Raw genomic sequence first — 19,340 nt, 5'->3', positions numbered from 1 at the left:
CACCTGAAATCGTGGACCCTCCTTTGTTCAACTCTTTGTGATAGCAACCGGGGACCCCATTGTCCCTTTTGTTTTAGGTCCCCGGTTTGAATGTGGATACAAACCCATGGTAACTGCACATTTTGTAGCTTGTTGACAAGCAACATGTTTCTAAGAGTTGTTCTGCATAGCAGTTTTGTAGAATCTGGGTCCAAGCCATAGGCAGAGTGCTTACATTTGAGTATCAATGAGTTATGAATAATTTTCAACTTGGATGTGATTGTTAGGTGTGGCAAACTTCCTTCCCAATGACAAGAAATGTCATCAGAATTGCTTAAAAATGCAAGTTTTTGTTTTAGTGTGTTTGTTGGTATAAGAAGAAAGCCAAAACAACCCATGCCATTATTGTCTAGCCAACCTGTTTGCTGTACATGTATTCTGGATAGACCTTGTGCAAGTGTTACAAATCATCAATTTGCTTCCCATATCATGATGCTGGTAATTTCATTTCATCAAGTATTTTTTTTATATCGTCAAGATTTAAAGACACTAGAAACCTTTGGTAATTGTCAAAGACCAGTCTTCTCACTTGGTGTATCTCAACATATTCACAAAACAACAAACCTGTGAAAATTTGAACGCAATTGGTCATCAAAGTTGCGAGATAATAAAGAAAGAAAAAAACATCCTTGTCAGACGAAGTTGTGTGCTTTCAGATGCTTGATTTCGGGACCTCAAAATCTAGTTCTGAGGTCTCAAAATCAAATTCGTGAAAAATTAATTCTTTCTCAAAAACAATGTTACTTCAGAGGGAGCCGTTTCTGACAATGTTCTATGCTATCAACAGCTCTCCACTGCTTGTAAGTTTTATGCTAACAATTGTTTTGAGTAATTACCAATAGTGTCCAGTGTCTTTCAAGATGAACAAAAGTACAGGCTTTGTTTATTAAAAGGGGGAGGGGGAAGAGGTGTAGCATATGAATTGATTCAATCAAACAAACTTACAGATTTTGGCCTCTGCAAAGTTCTCAAGGGAAATATGTCTCTCTGAAACAATTTCAAAATCGAGAGAATTGCAATTGAAGACCCCCAAAATGGTGCTTATTCCAATTGCCGCTTCTGAAATGAGATGATGTGCACAAAATCCCTGACAATAGATAAACAAATTTCCATTGTCTCCACTAAAACGTGACTGACATGAGATCTTATCTCAGCTGCTCTTCCAATAATCAATGCTATACTTTGCGTTTAACAGTTGCCAGCGGAAGCCATCTCTTTGACAAAGTACTTCAGTAACATATTAATAAATCAACGCCACATGCACAAGGTCTATATTTGATACTCTTCAAATAATTATTAGAACTAAGTCCTTTAGGTTTTAGAAGCTTATCAAAACAAATCAATTGAATCTCTTTAAATTGTTTTTTATAGCCGATCATTTTGGGATGACACATGGAACAGTTTTGTGGGAAAATAACTCGTGATGGATCTTTAACAAAATGGTGCCAAGGCAGCATTACATATTATGAACACAACATTCATCTGAAAAGGTCTACCTCACTTTCATAGACCACTTTAAAGGCAGTGGACACTATTGGTAATTGTCAAAGGCTAGCCTTCACAGTTGGTGTATCTCAACATATGCATAAAATAAAAAACCTGTGAAAACTTGAGCTCAATCGGTCATCGAAGTTGCGAGATAATAATGAAAGAAAAATAACCCTTGTCACACGAAGTTGTGTGCGTTTAGATGGTTGATTTCGAGACCTCAAGTTCTAAACTTGAGGTCTCGAAATCAAATTCGAGGAAAATTATCTCTCTCTCAAAAACTATGGCACTTCAGAGGGGAGCCGTTTCTCACAATGTTTTATACCATCAACCTCTCCCCGTTACTCGTCACCAAGAAAGTTTTTATGCCAATAATTATATTGAGTAATAACCAATAGTGTCCACTGCCTTTAAAGGAGGCGAGGGATTTCTCCTGATTTCAGATTTTCTCAAAACCTTGTGGGCCCTTAGACTTTTTTAAAAGAAGTAAAGCTGTCACAAAAAAGAAACCTGTAGTTTTGTTTCTATTTCCGTTGACGCTTAGACCTTGTACTTCACACCTGAATTGTAACATCTTGAAGGTTCTGGGTCTGTAGCCCCTTTCACACGAGAGCAATTTATCAAGGGTTCCTTGCTAAACTCTAGCATGGTTGTGAAATTTTACAAAATGTACCTCGTGTGAAAGGAAAACCTTTTTTTTTTTCTACTGTCCAAGTTCTCTTGCAAAATCTTGTCAAGCATTACTACATTTTTAACTGCTAAAATTAAGCAAGGGACCCCAGATAAACTGCTGTCATTTGATTGAGAGGGAAGCTGGTCCTCGATGGCACGGAATTTTGACATTTGTTTAAATCTCATCCCTCTTAAAGACAGTGGACACTATTTGTAATTGTCAAAGACCAGTCTTCTCACTTGGTGTATCTCAACATATGCATAAAATAACAAACCTGTGAAAATTTGAGCTTGATTGGTCGTCGGAGTTGCGAGATAACTATGGAAGAAAAAAAACTCCCTTGTCACACGAAGTTGTGTGCTTTCAGATGCTTGATTTCGAGACCTCAAATTCTAAACTTGAGGTCTCGAAATCAAATTTGTGGAAAATTACTTCTTTCTCGAAAACTACGTCACTTCAGGGGGAGCCGTTTCTTACAATGTTTTATACGATCAACCTCTCCCCATTACTTGTTACCAAATGAGGTTTTATGATAATAATTATTTTGAGTAATTACCAATACTAGTGTCCACTGCCTTTAACAGGGTGTCTGACCAAAATGACCGGGGCAGATCGAATCAGCTTTAAATCTTCCAGCTTGAAGCTATCTATATAGTAAAGTTCTCTAGTCTGGGCCCAGTTTCATAGAGCTGCTTAAGCACAAATAGTAGCTAAGCAAAACAAAATAATGCTTACCAGAATAAGGTTAACCAGCCAAAATACAATGTCACATGTACAATTTTTGACTGCTGTCCTGCTGACGTTTTGCCAATCAAAACATTTCTAAGCAAAATTGTCTTCCTAAGTAGCACCATGTAAGCGAGCCCCATTGAGCTGGTTAAGCTCAAACAGTAGCTAAGCAAAACAAAATTATGCTCACCAGAATAAGGTTACCAGCCAAAATACCACTCGACATGTACCGTCTGTAGCTGGTGTCCTGTTCATTTTTTCGCTCAGCAGAAAAATGTTAAGCACCAATTGCTGTCTAAGCTGCTCAATGAAATTTGGGCCCTGGTAAAACGATAATATATCCAGATTTTGGCCACATGAAAATAGTAGACAGGTTGTTCTCCAGTACAAAATTCCTTTGGTACAAACAATTGGATACAAGAGGAATATACAATGTACATGTAGGAGTGGTTTTAAGATAAATATGTATAATAGTGGGACCAATCCCTATTAAAAGATTTCATCTCCAGTAATTAAAAGAACACGTTGCCTTGGACCGGTCGAGTTGGGCCCTTGAAAAGCGTTTGTAACCGTTTGTTATCAAATGCACACGGTTAGAAAGATTTTTTTAAAGTAGAATACAATGATCCACACACATTTGCCTCGAAATTGTGTCGTTTTCCTTTTACTTTGCGAACTAACACGGTCGGCCATTTATGGGAGTCAAAAACTTGACTCCCATAAATGGCGGACCGTGTTTGTCGACGAGGTGAAAGGAAAACCACGAAATTTCGAGTGATACTTGTGTGGATCATTATATTCTACTTTTAAAATATATTTCTAATCATATGCATTTTATGACAAACGGTTACAAATGCTTTTCAAAGACCAACTCGTCCGATCCAAGGCAACGTGTTCCTTTAAGCTAAGCTATCGGAGTCAAACTAACCCCCTTGTCAAGTAGCTGTAGAAAAATCACATAGTATGGGGAAGATTTGTTATTGTCAGAAGTCCTTTACTAATCCATACATTATTGATTACAGATAAGATACAGCATGAGTTGCTTGAGCAAGACCAATTTGTCACATTAAAAAGTTGTACTGTACTTTTTGTTTTTTTGGAACGAAATAAGTTAAGAGAAACGTAGAGTGCTGTTAGTTTCTTTACAGGAAAATAACCCATAAAGTGAATTTGTTCTCCCATTGGCCTCCACTGTAGCATCTCTGTGCCCACTCCATTAATAAAATGTGAAACAAAAACAGGTTGTTGGGGGAGGGAATTGACTTAAGTTAAAATGAAGTCTCTAATTTATGCACGGCTGTGGTGGTGGCCATTTGTGCTAGAATGCTGTACATGTACATTGTCTTTTAATAGCACATAATCAGTGAACATACCTTTAAAGGCAGTGGACACTACTGGTAATTACTCAAAATAATTATTAGCATACAAATTTACTTGGTAACGAGTATTGTGGAGCTGTTGATAGTATAACACATTGTGAGAAACGGCTCCCTTCGAAGTAACGTAGTTTTAGTGAAAGAATTAGTTTTCCACCAATTTGATTTTGAGACCTCAGAACAAGATTTTGAGGCCTCAAAATCAATTATCTCAAAGCACACAACTTCGTGTAACAAGGATGTTTTTTCTGTCATTATTATCTCGCAATTTATCTCGCTATTTATTTTCACAAGTTTGTTATTTTATGCATATGTTGAGATACACCAATTGAGAAGAATGATCTTTGACAATTACCAGTAGGGTCCAGTGTCTTTAAGAAATCAGTGAGTTGAGCCACCATAGTGGGTCACAGTTCAACTGCATTAATTATTATTTGCTTAAAATTTTTGCTCAGTTGAACTGAGCAAAAGTTATATATATGTGTCCAATTAACTCAGTTTACTGGACACAGTGATTTTCCCAAAATGGCCTGTCCAAACACATGATGTCTGTAATCCATTCACTAAACGCATACATGTAACTGTTTTACCATACTGAGTGCAGACTTCTAAATATAAGACTGCTGCTATGTTTGAGTGTCTACTAAACACAAACACAACCAAAGTATTAACCGTGTTTGTCACAATGCAGCCATGTAAGGGGTCGTCCACAATTTTCAAAATTATGAAAATAGTACAGAGAATACTTCCTCTTTAAGTAGACCTTCCAGCAAATTATCAATATTAACATATGCACATAATGTGATATGTGTATCAAATTAGTTTTATACCCCCCCCCCCCCATAATAAACATCATTGCTTGCTAGATTCCAAAACTTTTCGTTTCCCAATGTTGATTATACAGTAGTAGAAGTACTTTTAAACACTTTCAAATTCACCCACGATGTCTCTCCCCCTCCCCCCCCCCACCCCTTCTCACCTGTTGTTATCTTAGACTCTGCAAAATGTTGATAACGTTGACGGCCTTTCAAAGATCTTGGTACCTTTTTTAACACAAAACGTAATGTCCACAGATTTACATTTAAATTACTCAGTTTGAAGATAATGATGGTAGACAGCTTCCCTTAGTTTTGGAGAAATGAGAAAAACAATGTCACGAAAAATAACGTATTAACGTACATGTATTAACCAGTTACATGTTTGGTAAAATATCAAAGCTGGTCCATATGTTTTTACATGCTAAAACTGAGACTAAAATAATTTTTTTGTGATATTGTTTTACTCATTTCTCAAAAACTACAGCACTAAAGTAATATTTTAAGGGAAGCTTTCTGCCATCATGATCTTCAAACTTGTTTTACTTTAATATAATTCTGTGGACATTGTGTTTTGTGTTACATAAAGTACCCATACCCTTTAACTGATTTCGGATGAAGATACATCTTTGACTGGGCCTGACTGCTTTCCTTGCAAACGAAAGTCTGTTTCCAATATTGAGGCTGTGGCTAGACTATCATTGGAACAAGCCACAGCCACCAAATTTGGACGCCACTTCATTGATTTATTTGTTTACCTTTGGTGGTCTTGAGAGGAAAACAATCAAGTTGGTTTTGTTAGTAAACATTCGGTCACAGAGTGTGGTGTTTTTGTAAAAAGAAATATTTCACATTTTTGTTTTTCCTTGTCCCGAACCCCCCCCCCCCCCCCACGCCCACACTCTCAATTATACATCCTGCATCATCCACACGGGTTAGAAAGAAACCCAATATATGTAAATTTGAATGTTGCTTTTTTTTCAGAAGTCACACTTGAAACTAGTAAAAATAAGGAAACTGGGAAGATTTCAAGAGAAGTTGACAGTCACAACTGTTGAATATTAATTTTATTTTTTTTACTTGTCAAATTTAGAATTTGGAACAACTGAGTCTTTTATTTTAAGTTAAACTAGCCGTAGTTATTATGCTGATTTGTTTGTTGGGCTAATGTAACATCTTTGTCTATGTTTTTGTTTTATCTTTCAATCACAACCCAGCTTTGGTGTTAATCACTTTTTTGTTATTTTTTTCTTTTTGTGCAGAGTCAGTTTTCTAGCCATGTACGTAAAACAGTGTGCAAAATAAAGGGTTTAAATTTCTACCTTGGGCATCCCCCATGATTTGCATAATCTTTGAGAAAACGTCGTTGAAATGGTCTATGGTTGATTCAATAAAATAATGGCATGTACACGACACAGGAGTTAGGATGTTTTGTTGGCAACCATATTGTCGGGGAAAGCTTGGGTCTCCACAAATGTTAGATCTTCTCAATAAATGATGATTTGTTAGGATCAGATTCAGGACACTATTGGTAATTACTCAAAATAATTATTAGCATAAAACCTTACTTGGTAATGAGCAATGGAGAGCGGTTGATGGTATAAAACATTGTGAGAAACGGCTCCCTTTGAAGTAACGTAGTTTTCGAAAAAAAAGTAGTTTTCCACGAATTTGATTTTGAGACCTCAGAACTAAATTTTGGGGTTTTGAAATCAAGCATCTGAAAGCACAACTTCTTGTGACAAGGGTGTTTTTTTCTTTCATGGTTATCTCGCAACTTCGGTTACCAATTTAGCTCAAATTTTCACTGGTTTGTTATTTTATGCATATGTTGAGATACACCAAGTGATAAGTCTGGTCTTTGACAATTACCAATAGTGTCCAGTGTCTGTAGAAGGTTTTTGCAATAGTACCTTAGTAGCGGCCATTTTGTAAGCTGCAAAACAGCATCGCATAGTGTTTATCACAACACACACACCAACTTGTACTTTATATTCATAAATACCTAAGACAGTTTATCCATTCTGATTGGTCGAGAGGGCATCACGAGGGGTTGTTTGAACCAGTAAAAAGTGTTGAAACATGGGCGTGACACGCGAGCTTGCACCTGTGCCTATAAAAGACAGTTTCTTCATTCCTATTGGTCGAGAGCAACGGCTGAAACAGTTGTGCCACATCACGCAATACGCGTGACGCGCACAGCATTCCCTTAATAAGGAGTTGTTTTTACCCAAGGGCCTTACCATTTCATAGCTGGAGGGGGTGTTGCGTTGAAAGAAATTGTTGAACAATTAGTTTGCATTTATTTTACTTTTTGACCGAAAAGTTTGTTTTTTTTACCGAAAAGGTATTTATTAATTGGAATCAAAGTGTGTTTAAAATAGGTTTTCAACTAGTGGTTTAAAGGATTTGGGGACTTTTTCAAAATGTCCATAGATTTACATTAAACTTACAGAGTTTGAAGATAATGATAGTGGAAAGCTTCCCTTCAAATATTGACTTACTGAGGTGGTGTAGTTTTTAAGAAATGAGTAAAACAATGTCATGAAAATACGTTTGTGAATGCTTAAAATAATTTTCGTCTCATGAGACGAAAATTATTTTCATGACATTGTTTTACTCATTTCCCAAAAACTACAGCACCTCAGCACGTAATATTTTCAGGGAAGCTTTCTACTATCATTATCTTCAAACTGTGTAAGTTTAGTGTAAATCTGTGGACATTGTGTTTTTTGTCCTACAAAAGTTACGTACACCCTTTATCGGCCGATACATGAATATTCACCCTGCTGTAATGAATCAGAATAAAGGAAACCTGTGCAACGTTCGTCGTGTATGTAAATTGTGGGTGTAGCTACGCAGGGAGAGCTATCATTGGCTCTGACGTGGTCGACCGGCCGACGTACCTCCAAAACCTATGAACACTACACTAGAACTTGACTGCGTATCCCCGGGTCGATCCCGGTGTGTGGCGTTTTCTTTTTCCAGGACGAACGTGAGCAAAAAATTACCCTGAGGTCAAAGGTGAATCTACACGCCGGTTTTGGATGAATTTTTTAGAATTCGACAATGATCCGCGTCTGCCATTGTTCAATTTCTGTCACTTTGATTTGGAAGGAATGTCGTCAAGAAGTAAATGCAAATACTTCCTGGGCTCTCCTCTACGTAGACTGGGCCCCTGCCTTTACACCTCGAAGTGTGACGTCAGACGTTCAGGCTACGTAGCTGATCAGCCCTTTTCACGCGAGAGCCGAAGACCAACGTCCCTTAGTTGTGGGCGCCAGTTGTCTGTCTCAAGGTTGTTTGCGATTTCGTTACCAACATTCACACGATCACGCACATTGCGTTCCCGACGTCCCTTGTTTATGTGAGATCGCACTGTGGGTTGTTTATCAGTTCGCTGGTGCTCTGTCAGTGTCCCGTGTAATGGCATGTATTTGCTTTAGGTTACCATTGAAAATTTTTTGGTGCACCAATGTGTTTTTCAGGCATAAGAATCTTGAGGATTTTTCACCTTAAAAGAATGTGTTCTCCGAGTTCAGTGTAAATTTGAATTGAAAAACGAGGGATATAAGCGAGAGGGTTTGCGTCCACACCATTATTTTGTGCGTGCATTAAAACACGCTCAGAGTGTTTCTCGATCGGATTCAACCCTTGCTAGATATTGATGTCGCCAGAATATGCATGTGTGGAGAATTTGCAGCGAAGTACATGTACATGTACTTCAATTGTACAGCGATTGATCACAACCAAATTCTCACTACATCCTGAAATAGAGTAAGGAAAAGTCCTACTTGTGTTTTGTGTGCAGTGCGCGCGATGTGTACGCTTTCGTTGAACATAAAAAAAAGGACTGACTGTCAAGTCTATCTCCACACGTGTGTTTACAGATTTTCTTTCCCGTTTTTGATGCAATCAAAATGACACTCGGTAGTCGTTACGTGTTTTGCAACGTGAATCCGTTTAAATTGACAATACGATAACAATTTAACGATTTCTCATCGTCCCGACTCGAAAGATGAATGTATCCGAAAACATTTTTGTTTTAAATTGCAAGCGGAAAAGCCAGATTCAAGGCTTTCTTGATAGGACGCTTCTTGGTTAAAAGAAACAAACTTTGAGAAAGGCAATTAAATAAACTTATTTTCAACTTATGCCGCCGACACCATTTTGTTTGATACCTGGAATTATTATACGAACTTTCTCCATCAGGTAATGACGTGTGCTGCTTAAAAGTTTGTGCATAAAGAAATGCAACCCCATGGTTTGTGCATGCATGATCGTTGTGCGATCACCGAGGACCTTTGTAATCTACTGTGTGTCGTTTCACACGAGTGACTCGGCGATTCTAAAACAGGGTTGCGATTTTTTGGAGGAGGTCTTGATCCCGGTTGTTTATTACGCGGGTCCTTGGTGATTTCATCGCACGGATTCATTTCACACGACGCAAATTTGTGATTATATAACGGGAATGTGATTTCGCTCCCAACGACCATGGTTTAGAAAGCTCGTGTGAAACGGGCTTATAGACGGAGTGTGCCGGATAATGGGGCCATGAGGTCTTTAGTACAAAACCAGTCAAGCCTTTCAAACTGCCTACCTGATAGTATGACTATCATGTATACACTGTAGATCCACGTCTTGTCTTGTCATAATACAAGGAAATGTACGTATGGATTCGAATGACTTTACGATCTGAGTAGCAGTACTACAAATAACAACTGATCGGAACACAACAAGGAGGTAAGATAGAGGCTTAAAGACACTGGACACTATTGGTAATTGTCAAAGACCATGTCTTCTCACTTGCTGTATCTCAACATATATGCATAAAATAGCACACCTGTGAAAATTTGGGCTCGATTGGTCGTCGGAGTTGCCAAAACGATGAAGGAAAAGAAAAAACACTTGTTACACCATGGAGGAACAAATTTATTCCTCCATGGTTACACGAAGCTGTGTGCTTTCAGATGCTTGAGGTCTCGAAATCAAATTCGTGGAAAATTACTTCTTTCTCGAAAACTACGTAACTTCAGAGGGAGCCATTTCTCACAATGTTTTATATTATAACAACCCTTACCGATATTCTGCCTTTTTATTGGTTTAGAGCGCGTCACATGATATGTCTTAATTTTACTAGACGACGGCCATGTGATAGTGCATCGGTTTGCCGTGCGCTAGTCCGAAGACTATCACACGACGTGCAGTACCCAGACGTTCGTTGCGTGTACGAGGATGATAAATTACTAGTCTGTAACCATTTTGGATTAAATGACACACTACATGCAGCACAGTAAAAGTTTTCGCAATCTGTATTCTTGTCGTCCGTGGATTGTAGCATTCAGATCTGTAACTTAATAGTACCATGGAGATAGTACAGTATTTAGAAATGTTTGGGGTGTTGTACGACAAAATATTGACTGCTTTTACTCGTGCAATGGTCAAAACTATAACTCATAGTTTTAACCATAGCACTCGAAGCAGTCAATATTTGTATACTATCAACCTCTCCTTATTACTCATTACCAAGTAAGCAAGTATAAGGTTTTATGCTACTAAATATTTTGAGTAATTACCAAGAGTATCCACTGCCTTTAAATCTCAATGTTTGGTTACTTTACAAGACAGGGCCTATAGGTCTATGTCACAGGGAATGTTGTCCCCCACGCCTGCACAACGGTGGGGATGGGGAGGGGGGGGGGGCACGGAATCTCCCAAGTAATGTCTTGTTTCATGTTCGCCAGGGGAATTTGTCCGCCCTCTCATTTTACGACTTAAAGGAGTTGGACACTATCGGGTAATTACTCCAAAAAATTATTATCATAAAACCTCACTTGGTAACGAGTAATAGCATGGAGGTAGGATTAATCCTACCTCCAAGGTAATAGGGAGAGGTTGATGTACAAAACATTGTGAGAAAAGGCTCCCTCTGAAGTGATGTAGTTTTCGAGATAGAAGTAATTTTCTTCGAGTTTGATTTCGAGACCTCAAGTTTAGAATTTGAGGTCTCGAAATCAAGCATCAGAAAGCACACAACTTCGTGTGACAACTTCGTTTCACAGGTTTGTTATTTTATGCATATGTTGAGATACACCAAGTGAGAAGACTGGTCTTTGACAATTACCAATAGTGTCCACTGTCTTTAATACAATGTTTGTTTGTGTGCCACTGTGCGACACATTTTGATACTCGATAATCGGGGGTTACCATGCAGCTATACATCACAGTTTTACTTCACAAAGTAAATCGAAATGCTTCATCATGAGAATGACACACAGGAAGAAACAAGAGTACCGAATGGGAGATTTCGTGCTTGACGAAGTACAACCATACAACACAATCCTTACTTGGGCATTGAACTTTCTCATGACCTTACTTGGGCGAAACACATCACAAAAAACGTTAACAGTGCAATTAATACTGGGTCTAGTTAAAAGGAATTTTTGGATCTGCTCAACAAAAACCATACAAAACTCTTGTTAGACCCAAAATAGAATATATGCTAGCTCAATTTGGGACCCTCATAAAAAAAACCTTGAAAATGTACAGAGACGAGCTGCCAGATTTGTTAACGATGACCACAACCGGACAAGTAGTGTGTCAAACATGCTGAGTCAACTAAACTGAGACGAACTGGCTGTTCGCATTATATAAATGCCGACTAGTTACAATCTGCCAAGGAAGTTCATGGTCTCACTCCAAACAACATCGGTCATCTGCAAGTACATCAACATAAACACACACGCTCATCTCGTGAACTTAATTTTCAAATCCCCCAAACAAACAAATCCCGCTACAGACAATCTCTCTTCCCACGCACTATCCCCGTATGGGACAATCTACCACCAGCAGTAAAAATGGCCCCAGATATGGTGGGCCCTGAAGGGACATTGAATATTGACGTCAATATTCATGGATTTTTCCCTAAATCGCAAATATTCATGTCAATATTCACGTCAATATGTGCAACTTGGGCACAAATCGTGAATATTCACGTAAATATTTACATGAATATTTCCGACTTTGGGCAAAAATCGTGAATATTTACGTAACGAGATAATTTGCGATTTGGGCATAATCGTGAATGTTCACGTGAATATTCACGTAAATCTTTGCGTTTGGTCACAAATCGCAAATATTTACGTGAATATTGACGTCCAAATTCACGTATGTTCAATGTCCCTTCAGGGCCACCATACCTAGATGTCCCAGCATTTAAGATCATGCTAGAAAAGTGCAAAATTTAGCAATGCATGTGGACTGCACGTCAATAACCACATCTGAGGCGATTTCCGCAGTAAACATATCAAGATCAACATCACACCCCCAGAAACATGCAGTCGCATCTGACCTAGAACACTTTTTAACTCGAAAGTTGAATAACAATTACTCTAAGCGTTTCAAAAACTCCACGGTGCAACCAGTTCAAGCGATGTCGGTCACTTCGTAGCCCAAAATTGTCGTACCCATGTCACTTCGTACCCCAATTGTTCGACTCTGACAGAAGTGGCCGGCCTTCATAAAACAAATTCCTGTGGACATCGACACCGATTCTATTTCACGGTAATTAAAAACGACATGCTGGAAGATAATAATAAATGTTCCTCAGAAAAAATGTTCCTCACTAACCTTTGTAAAAAAAAACAAAAAAAAAACCAGTTATTATTATTTAATGTTCTTCACTTTGACGAATTCTCAAAGCACACTTTTCTGAATTCTAGCAACTTTGACGATCCAATTGAATTCAAATTTTCACAGGTTTGTTATTTTGTGCAAAATTATGGTGAGATACACCACATGAGAATCTTTGACAATTACCAAAAAGGGACTCTCCCTCTGTGCTATTCATGTACATGTATAGCAATCTAGAGTCCAAAACAGATGTCTTTACAAAATTCATTGCCGACAAGACAAGAGTATTCAGTGTAAGAAGGTACAACAGTAATTTTACTGAGGGAATCAGTGTGTGTTGAATCATTTTTCAACTAGTGGTTTAATCCCAACGAGGCCTGGTTCTTGATAATTTAACCGAGGTAAATTATCAAGAACCAGGCCTCGGCGGGTTTAAACCACTAGTTGAAAAATGATTCAACACACTTTGATCACTTTGATTCCCATTCATAAATACCTTTTCGGTCAAAAATGTCATCACTTTTTGGTCAAAAAGTAAAATAAATGCAAACATTATAATTGTCAAATGATTTCTTTCAACACAACAACAACACCCCTCCTGCTATAAAATGGTAAAGCCCTCCGCCGCCCTCGGTTAAACAACTCCTTATAAGGGAATTCTGTGCGCGTCGTGCGTATCGCGTGATGTGGCACAACTGTTCCGGCCGTTGCTCTCGACCAATAGGAATGAAGAAACTATCTTATAAGAATAGGTGCAAGGTCGCGTGTCACGCCCATGAATTAACAGTTTTTACCGGTCATAAACAAAGGTTTATACACACCCACGTGACGCGCTCTCCACCAATAGGAATAGCGAAACTGTCTGACGTATTTATGAATCTTAATTTAATGCACTTGTTGTTGTACCGTATGTTTTTGTTGTTGCATAGCAAAACTTGTACTGGGAAAGTATGATGATGTAGTTCTAATGCGAGAACAAGGCAGTTTTACACAACTTCGTACTTGGTAGTTTTTCATCTGTTTTAAATAAAAAATAACAAAAAGGGACAGTTAAAAAATAATGTATTGATAAATAAACTGTCCCACTGCGAAGTGAGGGATCCCTCGCTCCAAAAGAAATCCACTGATCCCTTGCGAAGAAGATGTCTTTTTGGAATGAAATTGCAAATTACATGAACAGTGACTACATTTTACTACATTTGAAACGTGGAGGCAAAGTGAGAAAACATTAATTTTCTGATAGTATTGCCCTTTTTATTGCTGTTTGTCCACACAGTTCAGAATCGAAAAAGCTGGTGTTTTTCGATTGCGGAGACTGACAAACCAGGCTGAAAGAGAAAAATGAAGAGAAGGTAAAACTTACTTGGTGATTAAACATTTTTCGTGTAAAAAGCAAAAACTTAGGCGCTATGATTGAGTGATACCATTGGATCCAGAAAGGTGTATTGGGATATGAATACACGACCGCAGATCAATATACCGTGTCAGGTTTTACAGTATGATGTAGTCTAGTCCTCAAGCCTACTATAGTCTTGGGTGCCTGTTATCAGATCCGGCTCTTATTCCAACTTTTCATCTGGACCAGCATGCACCATGATATTCCCTCCTCATTCCAAGCACTCTAATTTCAGGCACTGGACACTATTGGTAATTACTCAAAATAGTTTAAAGTCACCTTGGAAATAGAATTTTTATTTTTTCAAACATAAAAGTAGATGTTTAGTAACAATACAAATTTTGTTTTAGTAATTGTTTGTCACGATTGATATGTTTAAAAAATAGTTAAAGTTGTTTGGGGTTGACTCCGCCTACCCCTTTTGTGACGTCAATCGAGGCAGACTTTGCCTTGATGCGTAGAGTAAACACACGTGCAAATAACATGCAAGTCCAAGTCAATGAGTTCGTACGTTTTGAAAAAGTTGTTTTCTTGCATTTGTATTGCTGCTGGATGCAGCAAAACAACTACAGATGGGGTCAGTCTGCGTGGTTGGTCAGACTCACAAGAGCAATAGTGCCTAGTGGTTCGGTCCGACGTCTTTTTCAGCACTGTGCAGCATTTTCTCTTCAATATCGCGCCTCGATTGACGTCACGAACAGTGCCCTCTCGGGTCGGGGCCTACTCTTAAATTTGTAAATAAGATAAGAACTAATTTTGTAGAACCTTAGTTAACTGTTTATTCACATTCCACCCATCAAAACACATATATTAGTGACAAAAGCTTTATTTCGACAAAATACCACTTCCAGGTGACTTTAATTAGCAATGGAGAGCTGATGATAATATGAAGTGTTGTGAGAAACGGCTCCCTCTGACAGTAACATAGTTTTTGAGAAAGGGGTAATTTCTCACTAAAAAAACCCCAAAAAACTTATACAGCTGAAGCCTTTTATTATGCATATAAAAGCACAACAACTAATGCCCAAAATGTTCCTTTTTTTCGTTATTCTCTTAAAGGAACACGTTGCCTTGGATCGGACGAGTTGGTCTATTAAAAGCGTTTGAAACCGTTTGTTATGAAATGCATATGGTTAGAAAGATGTTTTAAAAGTAGAATATAATGATCCACACAAGTATCACTCGAAATTGGTTTTCCTTTTACGTCGCGAACTATCACGGTCGGCCATTTATGGGAGTCAAAATTTTGACTCCCATAAATGGCCGACTGTGTTAGTCGACAGGGTAAAAAGAAAACCGTGCAATTTCGAGGCATATTTGTGTAGATCATTGTATTCTACTTTTACAATATCTTTCTAACCACATACATTTTACAACAAACGGTTACAGAACGATTTTCAAAAACCAACTCGACAGATCCAAGGCAACGTGTTCCTTTAAAATTTTGATGACCAATTGAGCCCAAATTTTCACAGTTTTTTATGTATACTTTTTATGTTGGGATACACATAGTGAGAACACTGATCTTCGACAGATATCAAATGTGCCCAGTGCCTATAATTGTTCACGCTGGACTTATCATCAAGAAATACTTTCAAAAAAGTTACCAATGTGGCTATAGGGGGGGGGGGCACAATCACAAGAAGCCCGCACAACGATTATTTTTAAAATAATCGTTGTGCGTGCGTCTTGTGATGTGTCTTTAAAAAGCAATTGACACATTTCAATTGGTAATTGTCAAAGACCAGTCATCTTACTTGGTGTATCTTTACATTGCACAAAAACAAATTTGAACTTAATTATTGGTCGTCGAGGTTGCGAGATGATAATGGAAGAAAAAACACTCTGTCACACGAAGTTGTCTGCTTTCAGATGCTTGATTTCGGGACCTCGAAATCTAATTCGGAGGTATCTATAAATCAAATTCAAATATAGTGGAAAATTACTTCTTTCTCCAAAACTGCATTCCTTCAGAGGGAGCCGTGTCTCCCAATGTTTTATACTATCAACAGTGCTCTCCATTGCTTATATTACCAAGAAACTATTGAACTTAAATCCGTACAGTTTTGGGCTTGATGACATTTTTGGGGTGTTAAGTTGAATTGTCTACTTAGAGACCAAATGTAAGTAGTTGTGTGGGGTAGTAGACCACTGAAAAGCAGAATTTAGAGCATCATCCCACGGTCTATATCCAGTATTTCAAGCTCGCCAGTAAATCATACCGTTAGAGGGCGCGCTTTAGCGATTTACAACTGAGCGTAAAGTACACTATCCAATATCGAGCACTATCGTCTTTGGGCCAAGACTACGTTGCTCGCAAGTTAGTCTCGATTTCAAGCTCTCCAGTAAATCATACCTTAAGAGGGCGCGCTTTAGTGATTTACGACTGAGCGAAATACACTATCCATCGAGCACTATCCGCTTGTGCCAAGACTTTATACTGCCACACCGGGTCTGATCCACTTTTTGGGGATCTATAGTGTAAAAACCCTCGTCCCGTGGGATTAAAATTGCCGGATTAGATCCGGGGTTCTGAACATCAACGTGAAAATCAAATCAACTGTTTTTCTTTGCAGCATGTTCAGATCGAGGTGGCGGACGTGTTGTACGGTCACAATGATCATTAGTGTAGTGAATTTCATTGGCGTATGCAAACGTAAGTACAAATAATTATGGACACAATAATACAAAATTTAAATAGCATGTGAAATGTGATTATCATTTTGTTTGGGTAAAATTCACTGAGATAAATTTAAATATGAGAATAAAAGGTAGCGACCAGTTCTTAAACTGCCGTTTAAAGCCGGCACGGTTGTGGCCGTGTGATAAAGGCCCGAGCCGAAGGGAGGGCTTTTACCGCATGGCCACGACCCTGCAAGGTTTTAAACGACAGTTTAAGGAACGAGTCATATTACTCTTTTATTCCCATTCATAAATGCCTTTTTGGTTAAAGGCGTAATAAAGTATGAAACTCTGTAAAACTTATCTGTTTTCCTACGTCGTTGAGCTCGGTACATGTGTTGCAGTTTTATGACTGAGACAGTGTTCGGATATGCATTATTGCGCGTATGGTATAGTAGTATGAGCCTAAACGTATCCGAAAACAAACGGTTGTAAACAGCTCCAGCTGATAATTGTCCGTTTAAACACCCACACGTGACGCGCTCTCCACCAATAGGAATAGCGAAACTGTCTGAGGTATTTATGAATGATGAATAAAACGTGCTGAGCTTGTCGAGTTCAAAGTCTGCAAAGAACTATTCAATAAACGACAACTATAGCCTGATTGCGCACTCTTGTGTTTTTGAGAGGGACTACAAGACACTCTGAAACGCTGCAAAACAGTATCCGTTTTCTACGACGTGTATGAGCTCCTTGCTATCCTTATACTATCCGCACTAGCTAGTGTGCAATATACGCGGATAGCTTCACGTGAACACACAAAGTGTCGACGTATCGGTATCTGTCATGTGTATCCGTAGACTTGCGAAAACGTACAAATTCTCATATTATGATTCATTCCTAAAGATGTTACCAATTATTTGACCATCTTTTCCTGTTATCTTCCCCTCTTTCAGTGTCCAATTTCTGTGAGTTTCCTTCGGTTCAAGATAAGCCAAAGCTTCCGCATGGATTCAATAAAAAAGATGTCCAAATTGATGCGAATATCAATCAGAACGTTACTAGAGAGGTTCATGTGAATCTATCCATTGATCTTAAGGGTACAATCTTACCGGTGACACACATTCTAGACATCGCTGCTCAAAATGCTTCCATATCAAAGGAGAGTATACTAATCCCACCGTGCACTTTGGGTGATGTGCAAAAAAGGAAGAATACAGTTGTCTTGACAACGACAAACGCAGCTTTTATCGACTTTGCTGATAATTTTTTGGAAAGCGTTAGGCTAACGAAGACATGTCCTAACATCACCATAATTGCAGAAGATGATTTCACGTCTCAACACTATGAGAAGAGAACTGGAGCAGGACTTTACATCTTAAAGACAAACTCCGGCAAGACATCCTCAGGGAGACTACAGTTCGACTCCGAAGACTACAGGAAATTTGTGAACAAACGCCCGTCCTACATCTTATCATTTTTGGAGAAAGGTTACAATGTCTTATTCACTGATGTAGATATGTTCTGGTTGAAAGATCCTTTTCCATTTTTCGACGGTGATTTTGATATGGCCTTGGCAAGAGATTCTGCTAGGTTTTTCTGCGCCGGTTTCGTCTATTACAAATCAACTAAAACCACAATCAAATTCTTAAAAGTTTGGATCGATTTCATGAAGTCAGACCCTAAGCTTACTCCCGACCAGGAAGTCATGAGTGAATTTCTCACCAAGAAAAAAGTACCAGGGTTAAAACTGAAGATCTTAAGTTCAGATAATTTTCCAAACGGTGCACTTTTCTTCGATGACAAAAAACAGCAGACGAAAAACAAAGATGTCGTGGTTGTGCATAACAATTTCATTAAGGGACATGACGTTAAAATCGAAAGGTTTAAAAGGGTCAACATGTGGCTTGTATAGGTTGGGGATAGTCTCCTATAGGTATCACCTTCGTCTACGCAGTTCTGATCAAGATAGTACATTTCGGAGAGCATTAGTTGCCGGTTTAAGCGTCAACAAAATGTGTTTCAGAAATTTTGAAACTAATTTTGGTTTTGGTCTGAATTAGTCTGTGTCATTGTTTTGCTAGTACAACTTTGAAATTTTGTTTGATTCGAAACAATAATTCCAATTTTCTGCTAGTAGACATTTTTGAAATTTGCGCTGTACACTTTCGGACCTCATTTGCAATAGAACGAAGGATAAAAACCAAAAGCAATAAATAAGCAATGGCAAGCTTCATCCTACTCCTGAGTAGATGTTTGTAGATGAGCCCAGCTCTATGTCAGGTTCGATGATTTTGTTTTATTCGTCTTGCACAAAGCTGGGTGCGACTTGAGCTACATGTATAGTATTTCTAAAGGCGAGAGATTCCAGTTGATTTGTGAAGATGTTGAAAAACGACAATACCCAATAAGTTGCGTGTATATCGCCTGACCTCGATGGCCTTACTGGAGTAGTACGAAGCGGACTTCCGTATGATGCATTTTGTTGAGCTCGTTTTGTTAAAGCCATTGGACACTTTCGGTAAACAGTATTGTCCAAGGCCCACACTTCATGTATCACAACTTATATA

At 38.5% G+C, this 19,340-nt stretch overlaps 1 protein-coding gene across 1 annotated transcript; it reads left to right on the top strand.

The window, feature by feature from the left end:
* Positions 1-9,766: 9,766 nt before the first annotated feature.
* Positions 9,767-19,340, top strand: LOC117291784 (UDP-D-xylose:L-fucose alpha-1,3-D-xylosyltransferase 1-like). The gene is made up of 4 exons (XM_033773690.1): positions 9,767-9,863; positions 14,029-14,104; positions 16,725-16,804; positions 17,727-19,340. The coding sequence occupies exons 2-4, from the start codon at positions 14,094-14,096 to the stop codon at positions 18,683-18,685; spliced, it is 1,050 nt and encodes a 349-aa protein (XP_033629581.1). The 5' UTR covers positions 9,767-9,863; positions 14,029-14,093; the 3' UTR covers positions 18,686-19,340.

The sequence above is a fragment of the Asterias rubens genome, chromosome 6 (genome assembly GCF_902459465.1).
Source record: "Asterias rubens chromosome 6, eAstRub1.3, whole genome shotgun sequence".
In the NCBI taxonomy this organism is placed as follows: domain Eukaryota; kingdom Metazoa; phylum Echinodermata; class Asteroidea; order Forcipulatida; family Asteriidae; genus Asterias; species Asterias rubens.
Note: the sequence above shows the minus strand (reverse complement) of the source record. Positions and strands in the feature narration are given on the sequence as shown.